Genomic DNA, 21881 nt, shown 5'->3' on the forward strand with positions numbered 1-21881 from the left:
CAGGTTGCTTAAGCCTCTCTCGAGTGCTTATCTGGGAAGATGCTAATGTTCCTCATGTTTCACTGTTGCAGTCATCACATTTGAGTTATCTGCCTGCAGGTAGCCCTCAGCCAGCCTGAATACGAGAGTCTTCAGATTTCTGTGTCGGATGCTATCGCTTCTTCCTTGACGGCAGGTTGTCAGGGGTATAAAACATGCAGCTGACACCATTACATCAGTCTCTCTTGTCGCTCGGTGCCCGAAGCAGAAACAGTTTGCAAGTGCCAGTCGGCCGACTCCTGCAATTTTCGTTTCGAGTTTCAGATCCAAAGTCTTCAAAAAAGATAAGTACCCCATTGGGGATCCTTTTTCTTGCTCTAACCAGTGTCAGTAAAAGTTAATAATTGTCTTACCTGTGGAAAGCAAATACCTCATAGAGATTTTCATTCTTACTGCATCCCCTGTTTAGTCCCAGACCACGACGTCCCTCGCTGTCAGTTTTGTGCCTTGTTCAATGCTCGAACTATTAGTCGTCAGGCTATTTTTGCAGCCAATTACATTCGTACTCAATCTGTGTACTCCGAAATGGCTACCGATCTTCCGAAAAAATGTAAAGATAAAGACAGATGCAGACCGCATAGGTCCAAAACTGCCGCCGACACTTCCGTTAAGCTAGTCGGCAGTCCGCCGGTACTCAGTGAGGTTCTTTCACAGCCCCTGATACCTGCTGCTTCAGATTCGCAGGCCTCTACTGAGAGCCATTCGGAGTCCAATATGCCGTGAGATGCTTCTTCGACTATGGAACCTGCGGATGTCTCTACCTTGGATGGGTCTGGAGCCGCTGTGCAGGCACTGCCTTCTGAGGGTGTATTCAGGCCTACAGACATTCATATTAAACAGATGCCATCATTTTAATCCAGGCCAAAATCTCGCGCCACGCCTAGAAAACCGATGACCAAACTGCAGGCTCAGACCCATATACCTCAAAAACAAATGCTTAGAATGGCTGAAGACCTTACTACCTTAATTAGGGGAAGCCAGCCTTCCCCCTCTAAGAGACCTAGAACTGATTTTCTTTCTGATTCTTCTGATCAGGAATCTGATATTTCTGCTCCTTCTGATTACCAGGATTTGCCCTTATCTACCTATGAGGATTCTGATGCAGAGGATTCCATTCCCTCTGCTTCCCCTCCAGAAGATTTTTCCTTCGGTGAAACCTTGCATACCCTTAGGGAGTATTTCCACTGCGAAAGCCAGGATTACTCTTGAGCCCAAAAAGAGACTTGGGGAATTCTTACTCCTACCTCAACACAGGCCTTTAGCTATCCCTCCTGTTCTGGACATTGTAGATGATGTTTTCTTGGAATCTAGCCTTACCCCAGACACTTTACCTCCAGCTCCCAGAAAACCTGACAGGTACTATAGAGTACCTGACTCTCACAAGTTCCTTCAAGAATACTTCTGCGGATCCAGAGACCATTTCCCAAGGACCAAAAGGAATTAAGGCTACTGCTGCCAAAAATCCTACCCCTTCTGATTGAGATTCTAGAGCCGTGGACAGATGGGGTAAGAAGGTATACACTTCTGCTACTGTGGCCATCAAGGCTTTAAATTGCCAGTTTCATATGTTAAAGTATCAGCAGCATATTATGGGACTTCTTAGACAGAAATAAATGTTGATTCCTGACTGTGCTGAACACAAAGAATTGCATGATTTAATGCATTCTGTTGAAAACAAGTTGGTAAACATACTTTGCAATGTAGTTTTGACACTTTAGAAGCATCTTGCAGTGCTGCTGTCATGGGGTTTGTACTTAGGCATGCTTGGCTTAAGGAACAAAACTTGCCAGATCATGTTAAAGCTGAAGTATTGGATGCTCCCTTAAACCAAGACCGCCTTTTTGGCAACAAAGCAGAAGAAGCCCTCAAAAGGATGGAGGAAAAAACGAAATCTATGCAAACCTGTTAAAGATTTCCTACAAGTGCAGCCTCCCAGATTCGGTAGGCATTGACCTTGAAAGAACTGGTCCTTTCTAGTCCCTTCCAGGCCTTCTCAGTCCAAACCCAGGAACAGCAGACCACCTAGGCCCTAGACCTACAGTCTCAGACTACGCACAGATCTAAGCAGTGGAGGGCTCCCACTTCCAAAGCAGGGAGTAGTAAGCCTCCCCCTATGGAAAAATGTCGCAATGACTTAACTGTAAACCTCCCATGCCCTGCTCATCTACCTGCTCCCTTAGGAGGAAAGCTCGCCCTGCATGCAAAAAACTGGGAAGTCATTACCCAGGATAAATGGGTTTTGAACATAGTTTCTCAAGGATACAGATTCCACTTCCACACACTACCAACCCCAAATGGTTGGCCAGACCTCTCCCCAAATCAATGGGCAGGAGGCCCAACAGCAGGTTCTCTCTCTTCTCAGTTTCAGGGCTATTCAACCTGTCCCAGCAGAACAAAGGGGACAAGGTTTTTATTCAAGACTTTTTCTGGTACCCAGAAAAGACAACTCCTGGCATCCTATCCTAGACCTCTCTATTCTCAACACCTTTCTGGTGGTTCCAAAATTCAAAATGCTAACTCTTCACAGCTTCTTCCTATGCCATCCAAGGATGTCTGGCTGGCAACCCTGGACTTAAAGGAAGCTTTATCTGCATATCCCAATAAGAGGATCCTGCAGACAATACCTACATTTCAGGGTGGGCTCCATGCACTTTCAGTTCTCTGCACTTCCCTTTGGCTTATCTACTGCGCCCAGGGTGTTCACAAAGTGTCTAGCTCCAGCCATTGAATTTTGCAGGCAGAGAAATATTCAAATTTACCCATACTTGGACGATTGTCTGATTCAGGCAGAAAGCCAGGACTTGCTATTACAACACCTGGCATTCTTAAAGAAACTTCTAACCTCACTGGGGTATACCATCAATGAAAAGAAATCTCAGTACCCTGCCAAACAGATTGTATTCCTGGGAGCAAGCTTGAACACAACTTCCCAGATGGCATTCCTCACTCAGGAGAAACAAGTTTATTTGACAACCTACTTCAAACTATTGGCCACAAAACCCCATGTGTCTGCAAGGAAAATACTGCAAGCTCTGGGGTTCATGGCCTCTTGCATTCTACTAATTCCTTATGAAAGACTGCATATGAGGAAACTCCAGTGGTATCTAAAAAGCCTATGGTGTCAACATTCTCAGGACCTGGAAACAATGATTTCTGTCATTCCTTGTATAAAGACAGAGTTCCTCTGGTGGGCAGAGGCCTGCTACCACAACAAGGGACTCCCTTTCCCTCTACCCCCTGCCGCCCAGACCGTGACAACAGACGCATCAGACTATGCATGGCGGACTTGCAGTGCATTCAGGGCAAATGGAACCCGAGACAGATGCACCTGCATAGCAATCAAAAAGAAATGCTAGCTGTACAGAATGCTCTGACAGCCTTCAAAGACCGTATTCTTCCAGGACAACTATTGGTAAAGACAGACAACACCACAGTTATGTGGTACATAAAGAAGCAGGGGGGAACCCACTCGTACCCTCTCTGCAGACTAGCCATGGCTCTGTGGGACACAGCCTTGAGCTAACAAGTACACCTACAAGCACAATTCCTGCCAGGCAAACTTAATTCACTGGCAGATGACCTAAGCAGAAATCTCATGGACCCACTCGAATGGAAACTAGAACCCAAAATAATCAACCTCTTCAACAAATGGGGGACTCCAGAGGTAGACCTATTTGCCTCCCTTCAGAACTACCAATTGAACAAATTCTGCACAAGAACACCTCACCGTCAAGCTTGGAAAGTGGATGCACTGTCCTTTACCTGGGAAAGTCTCGGTTTATGCCTTTCCCCCTCTGCCTCTCCTCTCGAAGGTTCTACTAAAGATCAAACAGGGCAAGCCAAGGACAATGCTGATTGCACCAGACTGGCCACGCCAGCACTGGTACCCCCTCTTGCGCAGTATGTCACTGCTACAACCATGGCACCTGCCTCAGACCCCTTTCCTGCTGTCCCAGCAGGCAGGCCAGGTTCTGCACCCTCCTCTTCAAACCCTGAACCTTGCAGCCTGGCTAATTCCTTGAGCTCTCCTCTAGCATCCCTCAATAAGCAGGTGCTGGATTTCATTCTAGAGGCAAGGAGGCCTAGTATTAGAAAATACTATGCTGAAAAGTGGAAAAGATACTGTTCCTGGAGCCAGGCTCAGGGGATGGGCACAACGGTGCTCAGCTTACCTCATATTCCACAGTACTTAACAGAAATGCTCCACAAGGGCCTATCCTTCTCATCAATAAAAATTCATGCCTCTGCCATTTCAGCACATTATAATACTGAGCCACCCCTCTTCTCTCACCCCTTGCTAAAGCAATTCTTTAGAGGGGGCAAAGATTTAAGACCCCCACCCCCCAGGAGAGCTCCCACTCCAGCCTGGGATCTTAACTTTGTATTGGAAAAGCTCACTCTTCCCCCTTTGAGCCAGCTGCTACAGCAGAGTTGAAATTCCTTTTTTGGAAAAATTGAATGTGGCTTCTTTTGAGCCTGCAGATTCTGCTTCTTTGCAACGTTGTACCTGGAAGACTGTTTTGCTGCTGGCTGTTACTTCTGCTCCGAGGGTTTCCGAGTTCCAGGCCCTTATGGCCATTCCTCCTTTTTTCATTTTTCACAGGGACAGGGTGTCCCTTTGTTCTAATCCTCCTTTTATACACAAGTTTAGTAAATGAGTTGTCCTTTAATCAGTCAGTATAACTCCCTTTTTTCTCTTCTCAGTCTGCTAGTGAGAGGGTCCTGCATACCTTGGATTTGCACAGACAGCTCTGGTACAATTTGTATAAAACTAAGGCTATTCATAAGTCTAATCAGCTTTTTGTTTCCTTTCATCCCGTGACACTGGGGTTGGCTGTTTCTAAACAAACCTTCTCCTTCTGGATATCCAAGGGCATTTCCTGCTGTTATTCTTTTCATGACAAATATCTGTCTACTGCTAGTAGACCTCATCTACAAGGTTTGTTGCCTCTTCTGGTGCCATCTTCAAGGAGCTGGGTACCGGTTTCATTCTTGAAGCTGGTACTTGGCTTTCAGTGCATTATAAGTTGAATATGGTTTCTAGGGTCAGAGCAGGTTTTACTGAAACCATTTGATGTGAGTTTGTTGAGGGCTCTTCTCAGCCTTCCACTACCATTCTGTTTCTTAAGCTGTTTTACTATCCCTTCTGTTTTGGATACTGCAACAGTGATATAGAAGGACATAGTACAGTTATGTAAAATCTTTAGATGTTCTTCTCTTCACTGTTTTCACCTCTTGTTTGTTCTGTTTGTTGGTTTTGATTTCCATCTTGCTGAGGGTTCCCCTTTTTTTCCCCTGCATTTTTTCCTTCTGGATGTTCATGAATTCCTTTGTCCTGTGGAGACTGTTTTCTGGGGCAATTCAACTGTGGATAGTTGTGTCCATATGTCCCTTTTATTCCCTATGTTTTGTATCGGGAGGATAAATGTTGATGTACAGTGTATAGAAGATCATTAGGCTTTTGTATCCTGGCCGAGTGTTGGACTGCCCTGGTCCAGAGATCCCTTCTGCTTTGGATAGTGCAACAGTGAAGAGAAGGACATCTACTGTTATGGTAAGATTTTACACAATTGTACTTTCTAGTGTCTTGACAGACACTTGGCCCAGCCAGGGCAAAGAACAAGATGACATCTGCCGACACCTGTCTTGTGCTACTGACATGCTTGCATCTGAAGGGGGGAGTAGTAGCCAAACGTCACTGGGGGAAAATTACAACTCTAAGTTGGGCCAACCTTCTGACTACCTGCTAATAGGATATCCCAGAGATGAGGACTGCAGTAGTGAACATACTTGAGCATATACAGTTATGGTAATTTCGTAATACAACTGTACTTTCCTTGTGTAACTTAAAAATTCTGGCCACCATTTGGTTAGTATAAGATGTGTGATATAGAATGTCTTATGGGAGGAGAGTATTAATAGAAGCAGGTTAGAAGAAGCAGTTATTTAAAAAAAGAATCCTAGGTAAGACTTTCACCCCTCCTAAATGTATAACAGTCAAAAGTTAATTTTTGATTGATTTAGCTATTAATACTTTACATTATCTTTCGCATGTATTGCTTTATTTCTTCATGTTGTCAGTTATTCATTATCATTAAATGCCAGCAGCTGAAAACATTTTGTTTTTTCCCCTAGGCTTTGTGGTGTAATTTCAGCATAACTCAGGATAAAGGCTGGAAATCAAAAAGTAAGTTGAATGTCAAGAGTATGTTGTACCCTGTTGTATGTTTCAGTTGTTAATAGAGTGCCTGCTTGATGATGATGATATATTTACATTGATTGTTACAGTTTACTCAATGTAGTCTGTGTAGGGTTATAAAGGGATCTACGTTAATAACTCAAGTACTGTTAATTCACAGCTGATATATCTAGTCCTGTTTAATTCACAAATTGTACAAAATGAATAAAAAGTGTCTTTCAAAGGAGGCAAGCTCATCTCTGCGCCTGTGAAGTAGGGGACATGCCCTCATATCCCTAATCTCTAAATGTACTGCCTCCAATGTCATGGAAACTCAGAAAGTAAGTTTAGCAGCAGAGTATGTGTACCAGAAACTCGTGCACCCTAATGTATGGATAAACATTCAGTTCTTAAAGTTTGAGCCTTTAGCAGCTGAAGAGTATAGCATTAAAAAGTGCTTGTGAGATATGCAAAAACATCTAGTTTGTTTCTTAATTGTATATTTGACCATTTAGCCTTATTTCCTAGATTGTGCAAGTTTGTGGTTTTGTGTGTGTGTGTGTGTGTGTGTGTGTGTGTGTGTGTGTGTGTGTGTGTGTGTGTGTGTGTGTGTGTGTGTGTGTGTGTGTGTGTGTGTGTGTGTGTGTGTGTGTGTGTGTGTGTGTGTGTGCGTGTGTGTGTGTGCACGCGTGCGTGTGTGTGTATGTGTGTGTGTGTGTGTGTGTGTGTCTGTATGTATATGTGTGTGTGTCTGTATGTATATGTGTGTGTGTGTGTGTGTGTGTCTGTACACAAAGAGAGAGCTGTGTGGGTGCATTTATTTAATGTACATATACAGACACTGATACACGTGGACACAACAAAGTATGTAGAAGCTTGTGTACAGAAACATACATACATTTACATATATGCAGGGGTGTGGGTTGAAGAGATCCAAGGGGCTGTGGGGTGTGGGCCCCTTAAAAAAACTCAGAATGTTATTTAACTTATAAAATGTCTTTTTTTTTTTAATTTGAAGGTTGTGTGCATTTGTGTGTGTTTGTGTATATGAATGCATGTATACCCGTATATATAGAATAGAAATTGAAAGCAGAAGTGCAGTTTTTGAGATTCTCTTCTCTTCATTTTTGGTCTTTTTTCGTCTTGTTGGCAATTGTCATTTCGAGTGCCAACATTTCAGTAGGGACCCCACAAGAACTAGCTTAAAAAAAAGCAAGAAAACAGTCTCAAAATATCAACCTACAGAAAGCCGAAAGAAAACTGCAGTCACTTTAAACCATATTTAGCATGGCCTATGCACTAATTGTAAATGAGAAATAAACGTGAAAATGTTAGACGTATGAAGAAAGTAATGACTCCAGTCCTAAAGAAAAATCTGTCTTAAAATGTTGCCTGTATCAGTAACCCCCAACCTGCCCATTCCTTAGCATCTTGAAGCTTACCGTGAAAGTTCCACAAAGTGTACAAGGCAAAAACAAAGTAAAATATTACAGAATAAATAAAAAGCTTTAAGAATAAGCAGTGGAAGTTAAAATGGGAAAAATGTAATTAAAAAACTTGCTTGAAAGTACGTTGTACTAGTCCACTTGCACCAAAACACCAGGCAGTTATGAATTCTTCCCAAAGAATTAAAAAATAATAATAATAAATCCTAGCACATTACTAAAAATCTACCCAATCACAATATAACTAATTCACTCCAGAGCATCTCAGAAATTGCTGCCTGCTTATTTCCACCATAGGAACAACAGCTTGAGCTCATTTTCAGGTAATCCATTTGTAATACCATACAGAAAACAAATGTTCATAACTTTAACCATAATAGCTAGACAAAAAATGTAAATGCGAAGTTGTTGAGCAGACAGTGACCATTCCAACAGTGTAAATATTGATAGTGTGTATCTAAGTCATTATTAAATATTTGCCAAGGAATTATGATATTCTGCATAATTTTTACCTTTTTGGTAAAACAAATCACAATATCTTGGTGAAAGTACCATGTAGACCCATACAATTTGTAATTTATTTGTTTGTATGAATGTCAGCTTTAAAATGATAATTTAACCATTACTGTGTGATGCTTCATTATGGAGATATTCACAGAAATATAATTAATATTATATTTCTCATAATTGATGAATAAAGCATGATATCACATGTAACAGACAGAGACTACATGTCAGTGTACAAGTTTTGTGGCTCAATGTCAGCTTCAACATGATGCATCATTTGTGTCACCATGCTCCCTTGCAAAGATATGGGCATAATAATGAGAAATATTGCAAATGTATAATTTTCATAATCCTTCAAGAATAAACAAACATATCAGTACATGTGTACTGCATATAGACACAGTTCTTTTACCATTTTGTAAGTAATAATACTGTCTTCAAAATGAGGTATTACTTGGGACATTGACATGCTCCCTTGCAGAGTTATTTCCCAAAATATGAAATAAATCATAATTTCATAACCTAGGTCCTAAACAAACTCTATCTGTACATGTGTATAGCATACAGACACAGTTCTTTTACCATGTTGTAACTATTAATACCGTATTCAAATAAGGTATTACTTAGTGCATTGACATGCTCCTTTACAAAGTTATTTACCAAAATATGAAAAACAAATTAATCATTTTCATAACCTTAGTCCTAAACAAACTGTGATAGCTGTACACATGCACAGCATACAGACTGTTCTTTTATCATGTTGTAAAGACAAATACTGTCTTCAAAATGAGGTATCACTTGGCACAATTGCATGCTCCCTAGCAAAGTTATTAACCAAAATATGAAAAAAATCCTAACTTCCATAACCTGAGTCCTAAACAAACTGTGATATCAGTATGTGCGTACAGGCCACAGGCACAGTTCTTTTACCATGTTGTAGGGACTAACACTGTCTTCAAAATGAGGTATTGCCTAGCACAATTACTTGCTCCCTAGCAAAGTTATTTACCAAAGTATGAAAAATTAATTTCCATAACCTAAGTCCTAAACAAACTGATATCTGTACATGTGTACAGCATACAGACCTTTTATCATGTTTTAAGGACAAACACTGTCTTCAAAATGAGGTGTCACTTGACACAATTACATGCAAAGTTATTTACCAAAATATGAAAAAAAATCATAATTTCCATAGCCAAAGTCCTAAACAAAATATTATATCTGTACATTTGTCCACCATACAGGCACATTTTTTCCCATCCTGTAACTACGAATACTGCCTTCAAAATGAGGTATTATTTAGCCTGACATGTTCCCTGATAAAACTATTTAGCAAATTATGAAAAATATGAAAAATTCATACTTCGCATAGCCATGTTCCTAAACAAACTGTGATATTTGGACATGTGCACAGCATACAGGTACAGTTCTTTTTATATCTTGCAAGTACTGATTGTGTCTTCAAAATGAGCTACTACTTAGTATGATGACATGTTCCCCGACAAAGTTATTCACCAAATATAAAACAATATCATAATTCTCATAACCGAAGTCGTAAACATAATGTGCTATCTGTACTTTTGTCCAGCATACAGACACATTTATTTTTTTCATCCTGTAATAATACTGCCTTCAAATGAGGTATTTACTCTGATGAAATGTTCCCTGACAACGGTATTTAGCACAATAGGAAAAGAAATCATAACTGTCATAATCATAATTGTAACCAAAATGTGATATGTGTGCAGGATGGTTATTGACATATTCTCTTTTACGTGGCACTCTCCTCAAACAGTTCTTACTCAGCATGTTCACCATCTCCCTACCACAGTTATTTGCCAAACTAAAAAAAATGATAATTTACATAACAGAATTCATAATCAAATGATTATCTGTACCTGCGCACAGCATACAGATAGATGTTTATTGTGTTTCACTGTTGCAGTCCTAACCAATGGGTTATCCGGCTCCCGGTAGCCCTTGATCGGCCAGAATACCAAAGAGAAGTAAATATGACATCGGCTGTCATCGGTTGTCAAGGACACCAGGACATCCGGTACAAAAGGAGGCAGCTGACGTCACTTCCTCAGTCTTCCTTGCCACGGAGCTCGAAGCAGAAGCATTTTTTGCATGAGTGCCGGTCGGCAGTTTACCTTTTTGGTTTCCGACTACAAAGTTGAAGTCAACTACAGCTAAGTACCCCATTGGGGATCCTCTTTTCTTGCCTTATCGAATGTCAGAAAAGGTTAATAATTGTCTTACCTGTGGAAAGCAGATTCCCCATAGAGATTTTCAATCCTATTATATTATTTGTTAAGGCCTTGACCACGGCGTTCCTAATTGTGATCTCTGTGCTTCCTTTAATCTGTGTTTGTCGTCGGGCTAAGCTTTTAGCTAAACATTTTGGAGTTTGGTCTAAGTTTGTCGGTATGGCGTCCATTGGTCTTCAGGCTTCGGATATCCCTAAGAAGCGTAAGGATAAGGACTGCGACAAGCTTCTGAGGGTCAAGTCTTCGGATGATGTTAAGCTGGTCGTCAGTCCTGCGGTAGCCAGTGAGGTGCTTTTGCAGCCCCTGCAGCCCACGGATTTTTAGCCGCAGGCCTCGGTTGAGACCATTTCACCCAGGCCTCCGGCTTCCATTTTGTCTTCTGACCTTCCGCCTGTCACCTCTTTAGCTGGATCCGGAGCCACTAACTCCGGTGTCCGAGGCCTCTGTTCTTCGTTCGGACAGCAAGCTAATACCGATTACCTCTGCTTCGACTTCGGCGGTTGCCAGGCCTTCCAAGTCTTTTAGACTTTCAGGTAAATCTTCCAGTTGTAAGCCTGTGAAAAAGCAGGCTCCAGTTTCCTCTCGTTCCCCTCAATCCGAAATGGTTAAAATGGCTAATGACCTTTTGATTCTTATTAGGGGTTCACAGCCTCCTCCTTCTAAAAGGGGTAGGGATGTCTCTCCTGAGGCTTTGTCTTATTCTGGTTCTGATACTTCTAGCATTTCTGCTGATGAAGAGGAAGTTTCTCTTGTTTTTTCTCCTTTTGAGGATTCAGATGCAGAAGAATCCATTCCTTCTGCTTCTCCTCCAGAGGATTTCTCTTTTGGTGATACTTTGAATACTCTCATGGAGCATTTTAAATGGGAAAGTCAGGATTATCCCCAATCTAAGAAAAGGATTAGGGAGTTTTTGGATTTGCCTCAGTATAAGCCTCTGGCTATTCCCCTAGTGTTAGAAGTGGTTGATGATGTTTTTCTGGAAAATTCTCCAAATTCTATTCTTCCTGCTCCCAGGAAACCTGACAGGTACTGTAGAGTCCCTGATTCTCATTTGTTTCTTTTCAGGAATCCGTTGGCTGATCCAGAGGCTATTTCTCAAGGCCCTAACGGAGTTAAGGCCACTGTTACCAAAAATCCTGTTCCTTCCGACAGGGAATCTAGGAACCTTGATAGGTGGGGTAAAAAAGTTTATACCTCTGCCACTATTGCTATTAGGTCTACTAATTGTCTTTTTTATATGCTTAAGTACCAGGAGCACACCTTGGAGGCTATTAAGTTTAGGATTGCAAGTGTGCCTCTTTTGGCAAAGAGTAAGGACAAACAAGATTTGCTGAATTCTGCTGGTCTTGTCAATAAACATTCATTACATTGTGGTTTTGACATTCTAGAAGCCTCCTGCAGGGCTACAGCTACTGGATCTGTTACTAGAAGGCACACTTGGCTCAGGGAACAACCCCTTCCAGAGGCTGTCAAGGCTAAGCTTTTAGATGCACCTTTGCAGAAAGACAGTCTTTTTGGCAGCAAAGCAGAGGAAGTGCTCAAGAAGATGGAGGATGAGGCCAAGTCTATACAAACAGTTAGACTTTCTGTAAGTTCAACCTCCTCGCTGTAGCAGGAATTACCCTTCTAAGAGTTGGATGTTTTCTGATACCAGCAGACAGAACCATTCTAGGACTAGAGGTTACAAATCTTCTAGGGGTCTGGTGGCTACCCCTCAAAGGTCTAAGCGTTGGCATGCCTCCACTTCCAAGGCGGGAAGGTTTAAGCCTGCATCTCAATCCAAACATTCTCAATGACTATTTCCAACTTCTGCCTGTTCTTGCTTGCCCGGAGAGCCCTTTAGGGGGAAGGTTGGCCTTTTTCCCCAATTGTCTGGGCCACCATCACGGATGAAAAATGGGTACTTAGAACTGTATCCCTAGGGCACAGGTTTTCTTTTCATACCTTTCCAGTTCCCAAAGGATTCCCAGACACTCCTCCAAGCCAAAGGGCAGAAGTAGAAAAGCAAATTTTGTCTGTTATATCTGGGAGCAATAGAATCAGTTCCTGCTAAGCAGGTAGGCCAGGGTTTCTATTCCAGACTTTTCTTAGTTCCAAAAAAAGAAGGCACCTGGCGTCCTATCCTAGATATTATCCATTCTGAACTTTTTCTTGGTAATTCCAAAGTTCAAAATGCTCACTCTTCATCAGTTGCTGCTGATGTTAGAAAAGGACTCCTGGCTGGTAACTTTGGATCTCAAAGAAGCTTATCTGCACATCCCTGTCAGGGAAAGTTGCAGGCAATACCTTCGTTCCAGAGCAGGCAGGCAACATTAGCAATTCTGTGCGCTGCCCTTTGTGCCAAAGTGCCTGGTTCCAGTCATTGCTTTTTGCAGGCAGAAAAAAAATCAGATTTATCCATATTTGGACGACTGTCTAATTCAAGTAAATTCTCAGGAACAGCTGTTAAAAGATCTAGAATTTGTAAAGACTCTTCTCTCTTCCCTGGGTTACACACTCAACGAGGAAAAATCAAAAATGGTGCCATCCAAGGAGATAACATTCCTGGGAGTAAGTCTGAACACAGCCGACCAGATGATATATCTCACCCAGGAGAAGCAGGCAACTGTTTCAGTTTACTTCAAGGATTTGGCAGGCCTGTCCCAGCTCCTTGAAAGGAAATACCTGCAAGCTCTGGGATACATGGCCTCTTGCATTCTCATGATTCCATATATGCAAGAGTGCATATGAGGAAATTGCACTGGTACCTCAAGAACCTTTGGTGTCAACACACAGGACCTGGATATGATAATTCCTCTGCTTCCATGTCTGCAGACAGAGTTTCTATGGTGAGCGACATCCTGTCTACAAAACAAAGGCATGCCTTTTCGCCCACTCCCTGCCTCTCAAGTTCTTACTACGGACTCATTGGATTATGCCTGGGAAGCTCACCTGGATGGCAGATGCATACAGCGACGTTGGAACGCCCATCAGATGCACCGCACATAAACCTAAAAGAGTTGATAGCAGTTCAGCAGGCTAGTTTAAAGCATCATCTTTCTCCAGGAACTCTGCTTGTCAGAACAGAAAACACCACAGTCATGTGGTACATCAACAAGCAGGGAGAGACTCATTCTTACCCCCTGTACAGGCAGAGCATGAATCTCTGGTTCATAGCAGCATCCTTGGGCCTGCATCTCCTAGCTCAGCTTCTTCCTTGGAGGCTCAGTGTTTTGGCAGACCAGTTGAGTAGACAGACCCTGAATCCTCACGAGTGGCAACTGGACAGAGCAGTCTTTTTTACAGCATCATTCAATGTTGTGGCACTCCTCGGGTGGATCTGTTCTCCTCCCCAGGCAACCACCTTCTACCTCTTTTTTGCACCAGACAGCATCACAGCAGAGCCTGGAGAGTGGCTGCTCTGTCCTTCCCTTGCACGCTGCTGTTAGTTTATGCCTTCTCTCCTCTTCTTCTTGGACGCTGCTGTTAGTTTATGCCTTCCCTCCTCTTCTTCTTCTTCCCAGAGTATTACTGAAGATCAGGGACGAAAGACCAAGGACTATTCTCATAGCTCCAGACTGGCCCAGCCAGCATTGGTATCCACTGCTTCGCAGTCTTTCCCAATTTCCTCCTTGGCATCTTCCTCTGAAGCCAGATCTTTTGATACAGGAAGGGGAAAACATTCTACATCCTCATCTTCAGTCTCTCCATTTGGCATTTGGTTCATTGTATGACTCCATCCTTTTCTTCTTCCCTTTCCCAGCAGGTGGTTAAAGTGCTTGGGGAGGCCAGGAGGCCTAGCACTAGGTAGTTCTATGCTGGCAAATGGGAAAGATTCTTTCATTGGATGCAGGCTAGAGGGGAATCTTCTCAGCTTACCCTTCCTCTGATCCTGGAATACTTGGCTGATTTGCTTCAGGGGGGGGGGGTCTTTCTTTTTCCTCTATCAAGATCCGTTTTTCCTCTATCAAGATCCATGCTTCAGCCATTTCTGCTCATTGTTTTTTGAGCAACCCATTTTCTCTCCTCCCCTGATGAAAATGTTTCTCAGAGGTGCTTGCAACTTGAAACCTCCCAGAAGGGCACCTACTCCAGCCTGGGATCTTAATTTTGTTCTAGAGAAACTCGCTCTTCCTCCTTTTGAGCCAGCTGCCACTGCAGATATAAAGTTTCTCTCTTGGAAGACTACCTTCCTCTTGGCTATAACTTCAGCAAGGAGGGTTTCGGAGCTGCAAGCTTTGGCTGTGGAACCTTTTCTTATTTTCCATGCAGATAGGCATAAAGGAGGGGTTGGTTCTCAGAGAGACTAAGGTGGTTTCTAGCCTGACTCTTAATCAGTCCATACACCTTCCTACTTTCTTTCCTAATCCTCAAAATAGAGGTGAAAGGATCCTACATTCTCTTGATGTGCACAGACAGCTCAGATTTTACCTGGACAGGACTAAAGACCTTCGGAAATCAACACAGTTATTGGTCAGTTTTGCCCCTGGAGCTCAGGGCAAAGCTATTTCTAAGCAAACCATTTCTAAATGGATTGCGCATTGTTTTACTTTCTGTTATTCCTTTCATGGCAACGTTCCTCCTCAAGGGGTTAGGACCCACTCTACAAGAGCAGCTTCCCCTTCTGCAGCCTTTTTAAGGGGTGTCCGTACTAAAGACATTTGGAGGCTGCCACTTGGTCTTCTGTTCACACTTTCACAAAGCATTATAATTTGCCTTTGTTTTCTAGAGCGAGGGCAGGGTTTGCAACTGCTGTTCTGCAGGGCATTTTCTCCAATCCTTGATTATGTTGGTTCCTCCTCCCTTTTCTCTGGGCTTTGGTAATCAACCCATTGATTAGGACAGCAACAGTGAAACACGCTGAACATAGTGCAGTTGTGTACGCTTACCATCAATGTAGATGTTTGAGTGTATTCACTGTTGCAGTCCTGATCTTCATGTTTCACTGTTGCAGTCATTACATTTTGGTTGTCTGCTTGCAGGTAGCCCTCAGTCGGCCTGATTATCAAAGTCTTGGGTCCTGCATCAGTTGCTGTCTCATCTTCCATGACGTCAGGTAGTCAGGGGTATAAAGCATGCAGCCAACGCCATTACATCAGTCTTTCTTGCCGTGCGGTGCCCGAAGCAGTTCGCAAGTGTCGGTCAGCAGACTCCTGAAATTTTCGTTTTCGAGTTTCAGATCCGAAGTCTTCAACAAAGCTAAGTACCCCATCGGGGATACTTTTCTTGCTCTAAAACCAATGTCAGTAAAAGTAAACAATTGTATTTCTTGTGGAAAGCAAATACCTCATAAAGATTTTCATTCGTACTGCATTCCTTGCTTAGGCCCAGACCACGACGTCCCCCACTGTCGTTTTGTACCTTATTCAAACCTCAAACTATTTGTCGTCTGTTTGTTTTCGCATCTACATATTTTGATACTCTTTTCAGTTATCCAGAAATGGCTTCGGTAAGCCACCCGACTACAGACATTCCGAAAAAACGCAAAGATAAAGATGGAGACAGGCCGCATAGGTCCAAAATTGAATTGCCGATGACGCTTCCGTTAAGCTAGTCGCCAGTTTGCCGGTTCTCAGTGAGGCGCTTTTGCAGCCCCTGATACCTGCTCCTTCCGATTCGCAGGCCTCTACTGAGACCCATTCGGAGTCCAGTATGCCGCGAGATGCTTCTTTGACTGTGGAACCTGCGGATGTCTCTACCTTGGGTGGGTCCAGAGCCGCTGTGCAGGCACCGGCTTCTGATGGTGTATTCAGGCGTACTGACTTGCATATTAAACCAACGCCATCTTCTTCTTCAAGGCGTAAAACTCGATCCACACCTAGAAAGCCGACACCCAAACCACATGGTCAGGCCTCTATGCCTAAAAAACAAATAAGAATGGCTGAAGACCTTATTACTCTAATCAGGGGAAGCCACCCTTCTCCCTCTAAGAGACCTTGAACTGATTTTCCTTCTGATTCTTCTGATCAGGATTCTGACATTTCTGTATTTTCTAATGCCCAAGAGTTACCCTTATCTACTTGTGAGGATTCTGATGCAGAGGACTCCATTCCCTCTGCTTCCCCTCCAGAGGATTTTTCTTTTGGTGAAACTTTGCATACTCTTAGGGAGCATTTACGCTGGAAAAGCCAGGATTACTCTGACTCCAAAAAGAGGCTTAGGAAATTCTTACTCCTACCTCAATACAGGCCTTTAGCTGTCCCTCCTGTACTGGACATTGTAGATGATGCCTTCTTATAATCTAGCCTGGCCCCTTACACTTTACCTTCGGCTCCCAGAAAACCTGACCGGTATTACAGAGTACCTGACTCTCACAAGTTCCTCTTTAAGAATCCTACTGCGGATCCTGAGACTGTTTCACAGGGACCCAAAGGCATTAAGGCTACTTCTGTCAAAAGCCCTACCCCTTCTGATAGAGATTTCAGAGCCCTGGACAGATGGGGTAAGAAGGTACACACTTCTGCTACTTTGGCCATTAGGGCCTTAAACTGCCAGTTTCATATGTTAAAGTATCAGCAGCATATTATTGGATTGCTTAAACAGAAAATGATGTTGATTCTGGACTGTGCTGAAAATAAAGAATTACAGGATTTATTGCATTCTGCTGAACACGTTGGTAAACCTACTTTGCAATGTGGTTTTGATTCATTAGAGGCATCTTGCAGAGCTGCTGTCACTGGGTTTGTACTTTGAAGGCATGCTTGGCTTAAGGAGCAAACTTTGCCAGATCATGTTAAAGCTAAATTACTGGATGCTCCCTTAAGCCAAGACTGCCTGTTTGGCAACAAAGCAGAAGAAGTACTAAATCTATGCAAACTGTTAAAGATTTCCTACAAGTACAGCCTCCCAGATTTAGTAGGCACTGGCCTTCTAAGAATTGATCCTTTCCTGTCTCTTCCAGGCCTTCTCAGTCCAAACCCAGGGCCAGCAGACCACCCAGGCTTCAGTCTCAAGGTACTCACAGGCCTAAGCAACGGGGGGCTCCCACTTCCAAAGCTGGAAGTAGTAAGACACCCCCCCTATGGTAAACTGTCACAATGACTTAACTTTACACCTTCCAAGCCCTGCTCAACTGACTGTTCCTTTAGGGGGAAAGATTGCCTTGCATGCAAAAAACTGGGAACTCATTATGCAAGACAAATGGGTTTTAAATATAGTTTCCCAAGGATACAGATTCTACTTCCACTCCTTACCAATCCCAAATGGTTGGCCAGACCTACCCCCAAATCAGTGGGCAGAGGCTCAAAAGCAGGTTCTCTCTCTCTCTTCTAAGTATCAGGGCTATTCAACCTGTCCCAGAAGAAGAATGAGGGCAAGGTTTTTACTCAAGACTTTTCCTGGTACTCAGAAAAGACCATTCCTGGCGTCCTAACCTGGACCTGTCTATCCTAAACACCTTTTTGGTAATTCCAAAATTCAGAATGTTAACTCTTCATGAGCTGCTTCCCATGCTAAGCAAAAACGCCTGGTTGGCAACACTGGATTTAAAGGAAGCTTACCTGCACATACATCCCAATAAGGGAATTTTGCAGAAGATACTTATGCTTCAGAGCAGGCTACATGCACCATCAGTTCTCTGCACTGCCCTTTGGCTTATCTGCTGCACCCAGGGTATTCACAAAGTGCCTAGCTCCAGTCATTGCATTCTGTAGGCAAAGAAATATTCAAATATACCCATACTTGGACGATTGTCTAATTCAGGCAGAAAGCCAGGACATACTATTAAATAATCTGGCATTTGTAAAGAAACTACCAACTTCTCTGGGGTACACCATAAATGAAAAGAAATCACATCTGGCATCCTGCCAACAAATTGTATTCCTGAGAGCAAGCTTGAATACAACTTCCCAGATGGCCTACCTCACGCCAGAGAAACAAGTTTATTTGACAGCCTACTTCAAACTACTGGCCGCAAGGATCCAGCTATCTGCAAGGAAAATACTGCAAGCCCTGGGGTTTATGGCCTCTTACATTCTACTAATTCCATATGCAAGACTGCATATGAGGAAACTTCAATGGTATCTAAAAAGCCTATGGTGCCAACATTCTCAGGACCTAGAATCAATGATTCCTGTCATTCCCTTGTTTAAAGACAAAGTTCCTTTGGTGGGCAGAGGCCTGTCACTACAAGAGACTGCCATTCATTCTACCCCCTGCCTCCCAAACCCTAACAGACTCATCAGACTATGCGTGGGGGTCTCACTTGGCAGGGCAGTGCATTCAGGGCAAATGGAACCAGAGTCAAATGCACCTGCATATCAATAAAAAAGAAATGTTAGTTGTACAGAATGCTCTGACAGCCTTCAAGGACCATATTCTTCCAGGACAATTATTGGTAAAGATGGACAACACCACTGATGTTCATCATGTTTCACTGCTGCAGTCATTGGACTTGGGTTATCCTGCCGTCAGGCGGTTCCCCAGTCGGCCTGAGTTCCAAAGTCTTGGTCCGGCGTCAGTTGCTGTCGCCTCCTCCCTGACGTCAGTGCGACAGTGGTATATAAGATGCAGCCGACGCCATTTTCTTCAGTCTTTCTTGTCACGTGGTGCCCGAAGCAAAAGCAGTTCGCAAGTGCCGGTCGGCCGTCTCCTGAGATTTTCATTCCGAATCCAGAACCGAAGTCTACAAAGCTAAGTACCCCATTGGGGAAACTTTTTCTTGCCTCAGACCGATGTCAGTAAAAGTTAATAACTGTATTTCTTGTGGGAAGCAAATACCTCATAAGGATTTCCATTCATATTGTATCCCATGCGTAGGCCCAGACCACGACGTCACTGGTTGTCGGTTTTCTGCTAGGTTTAACAAGCGCACTATTAAACGTCGGTTTGATTTTGCCCGACATTATTTTGGTAGAAAATTCAATTATACCATGCCATCGGAACTTCCGACGACCAGATTACACAAAAAGCGCAAAGACCAGGATAGGCATCCGAGGCCCAAAACTGACGACGAAGCCTCTTCTAGGCCAGTCGACTGTTCTCCGGTTTTCAGCGAGGCGCCTTCGCAGCCCCTGATGACCGCTTCTGTAGAACCACAGGCCGCCTCTGACTCCCACGTGGAGACGGCTGGGCCTTTGGAAGCACAAGTTATTCAGCCTACCGAGACTAACCTTTCAGAGGGATCCGGAGTAGCTGAGCAACCCAAACCTTCAGAGGGTGTCTTCAGACCTACTCATTTAAGCATTAGACCCTCAGCTAAGTCTAAGCCTCCTTTAAAATCAAAGAAACAAATACAGCATTCTCCAGGACAGGCCTCCATGCCTAAGAAACAAATGCTCAACATGGCCGAAGACTTAATCACTCTGATCAGGGGGTCCCATCCCCCTCCTGATAAAAGGCCTAGACAGGCTGCAGACTATGACTCATCCGACCAGGTGTCCATCTCTTCTGACTCCTCCTCAGACCTAGGATACTCTGTACCCCCTTATGAGGATTCTGATGCTGAGGAATCAATTCCATCAGCCTCACCGCCTGAGGACTATTCCTTTGGGGAAACCCTATATACCATGAGGGAGCATTTCCACTGGGAAGGCCAGGATTACTCCGAATCCAAGAAAAGGCTCAGAGACTTCCTGTTATTACCTCAACACAGACCCCTTGCTGTTCGCCAGTGTTAGATATTGTGGATGATGTGTACACTGAATCCAGCTTAAATCCTGATTCCTTACCTCCAGCCCCTGTTAAACCTGACAAGATACTACAGATTCCCTGACTCACATAAATTTATGTATAAAAGCCCTGTAGCTGACCCTGAAACCATTTCTCAGGGACCCAAAGGAGTTGAGGCCTCATCGGCCAAAAATCCAGTTCCTTCTGACAGAGATTCCAGGGCATTAGACAGATGGGGAAAGAAAGTTTATACGTCTGTAACTTTAGCAGTGAGAGCCTTAAATTGCCAGTTTCACATGCTAAAATATCAGCAATTTTTACTGTCTCAGTTTAAACAAAAAATGCTTCCAGAATCAGAACCTCCTAATTTTAGAGAAATGCAGGATATATATATTGCATGCAGCTGAACAAATGGGAAAGCATACTTTGCAATGTGGTTTTGATTCTCTAGAGGCCTCCTGCAGAGCAGCAGTTACAGGCTCTGTCATTAGAAGACATGCTTGGTTAAAAGAACATACGTTGCCAAATCATGTTAAAGCAAAATTATTGGATGCACCTTTGCAGCAGGATGTGTTATTTGGAGTTAAGGCAGAAGAGGTATTAAAGAAAATGAGGATAAGGCAAAATCTATGCAAACAGTGAAGGATTCCTTACAGGTTCAGCCTCCTAGATTTAGCAGAAACTGGCCAACTAAGAATTGGTCCTTTCTAATTACAGACAGACCTCAAAGGGGAAGATACAGACGTCCAAGAGGTAGAGGTCAAATGCAAGGTCCTTACAGGCCTCAACAATGGGTTGCATCAGGCCAGAAAGAAGGGGAAGACTGGCCCCAGCCATATAAAAAGCAGCTCCAATGACTTCCCACTACAGCTGCCAAACAAATTCCTCTTGGCAGCCCCCTTGGGAGGAAAACTGGCACTCTTCTACCACAATTGACAAATGATCACCAAAGACAAATGGGTTCTCAACATTGTATTTCAAGGTTACAAGTTCCACTTTCACACTCTGCCAAGCCTAAAAGGAATGCCAATTCTGCCACCAAATCAATGGGCAGAGACTCAAAAACAAATTACAGCACACATGGATATGAGAGCTATTCAAAAGGTACCATCACAGGAGCAAGGACAAGGATTTTACTCAAGACTCTTTCTGCTACACAGAAAGGACAAAGCTTGGAGGCCCATTCTGGATCTTTCATCTCTAAACACTTACCTGGATGTTACGAAATTCAAAATGTTGACATTACAGCAGCTTCTTCCCATGCTGGGCAAGAAAGCTTGTCTCGTGACTTTGGACCTCAAAGAGGCATACCTGCATGTCCCTATCAGACAAAACTGCAGAAGATACCTCAGATTCATAGCTGGTTCAATGCACTACCAATGCTCTGCACTGCACTTTGGCTTATCTACTGCGCCCAGGGTCTTCACAAAGTGCCTGGCACCAGTAATTACATTTTGCAGACAGAAAGGAATTCAAATTTATCCATACCTGGATGACTGCCTGATTCAAGCAGAGAGCAAGGACATTCTTCTAAAGCATCTGGCGTTTGTAAAAAAAAATGTTATTAAGTTGCCTAGGGTACACAGTAAACGAAAAGAAATCAAAACTAGTGCCCTCACAAGAGATTATATTCCTGGGTGCCAGCTTGAACACAACGGCCCAGATGGCTTATCTCACGCCAGACAAGCAAGGACAACTGACTCAATACTTTCAATTGATGGCAACAAAGACCCAACTCCCTGCAAGAAAAATTGTGCAGGCCTTGGGTTACATGGCATCCTGCATACTACTAATTCCATATGCCAGACTGCATATGAGGAAACTACAGTGGTACCTAAAGAATCTATGGTCTCA

The 21881-nt window shown here is 43.3% G+C and overlaps 1 protein-coding gene across 1 annotated transcript in view; it reads left to right on the forward strand.

Annotated features, from left to right (window-relative positions):
- ANAPC1 (anaphase promoting complex subunit 1) overlaps positions 1 to 21881 on the forward strand; it is a 3613296-nt gene that overhangs the window by 288880 nt on the left and 3302535 nt on the right. Inside the window, exon 3 of the mRNA XM_044060160.1 lies at positions 6175 to 6226. Within this exon, the coding sequence (XP_043916095.1) occupies positions 6175 to 6226 (52 nt within the window). The remainder of the gene's footprint in view (positions 1 to 6174; positions 6227 to 21881) is intronic.

This window comes from Protopterus annectens, chromosome 1.part2 (genome assembly GCF_019279795.1).
Source record: "Protopterus annectens isolate FY-2018-M chromosome 1.part2, PAN1.0, whole genome shotgun sequence".
In the NCBI taxonomy this organism is placed as follows: domain Eukaryota; kingdom Metazoa; phylum Chordata; order Ceratodontiformes; family Protopteridae; genus Protopterus; species Protopterus annectens.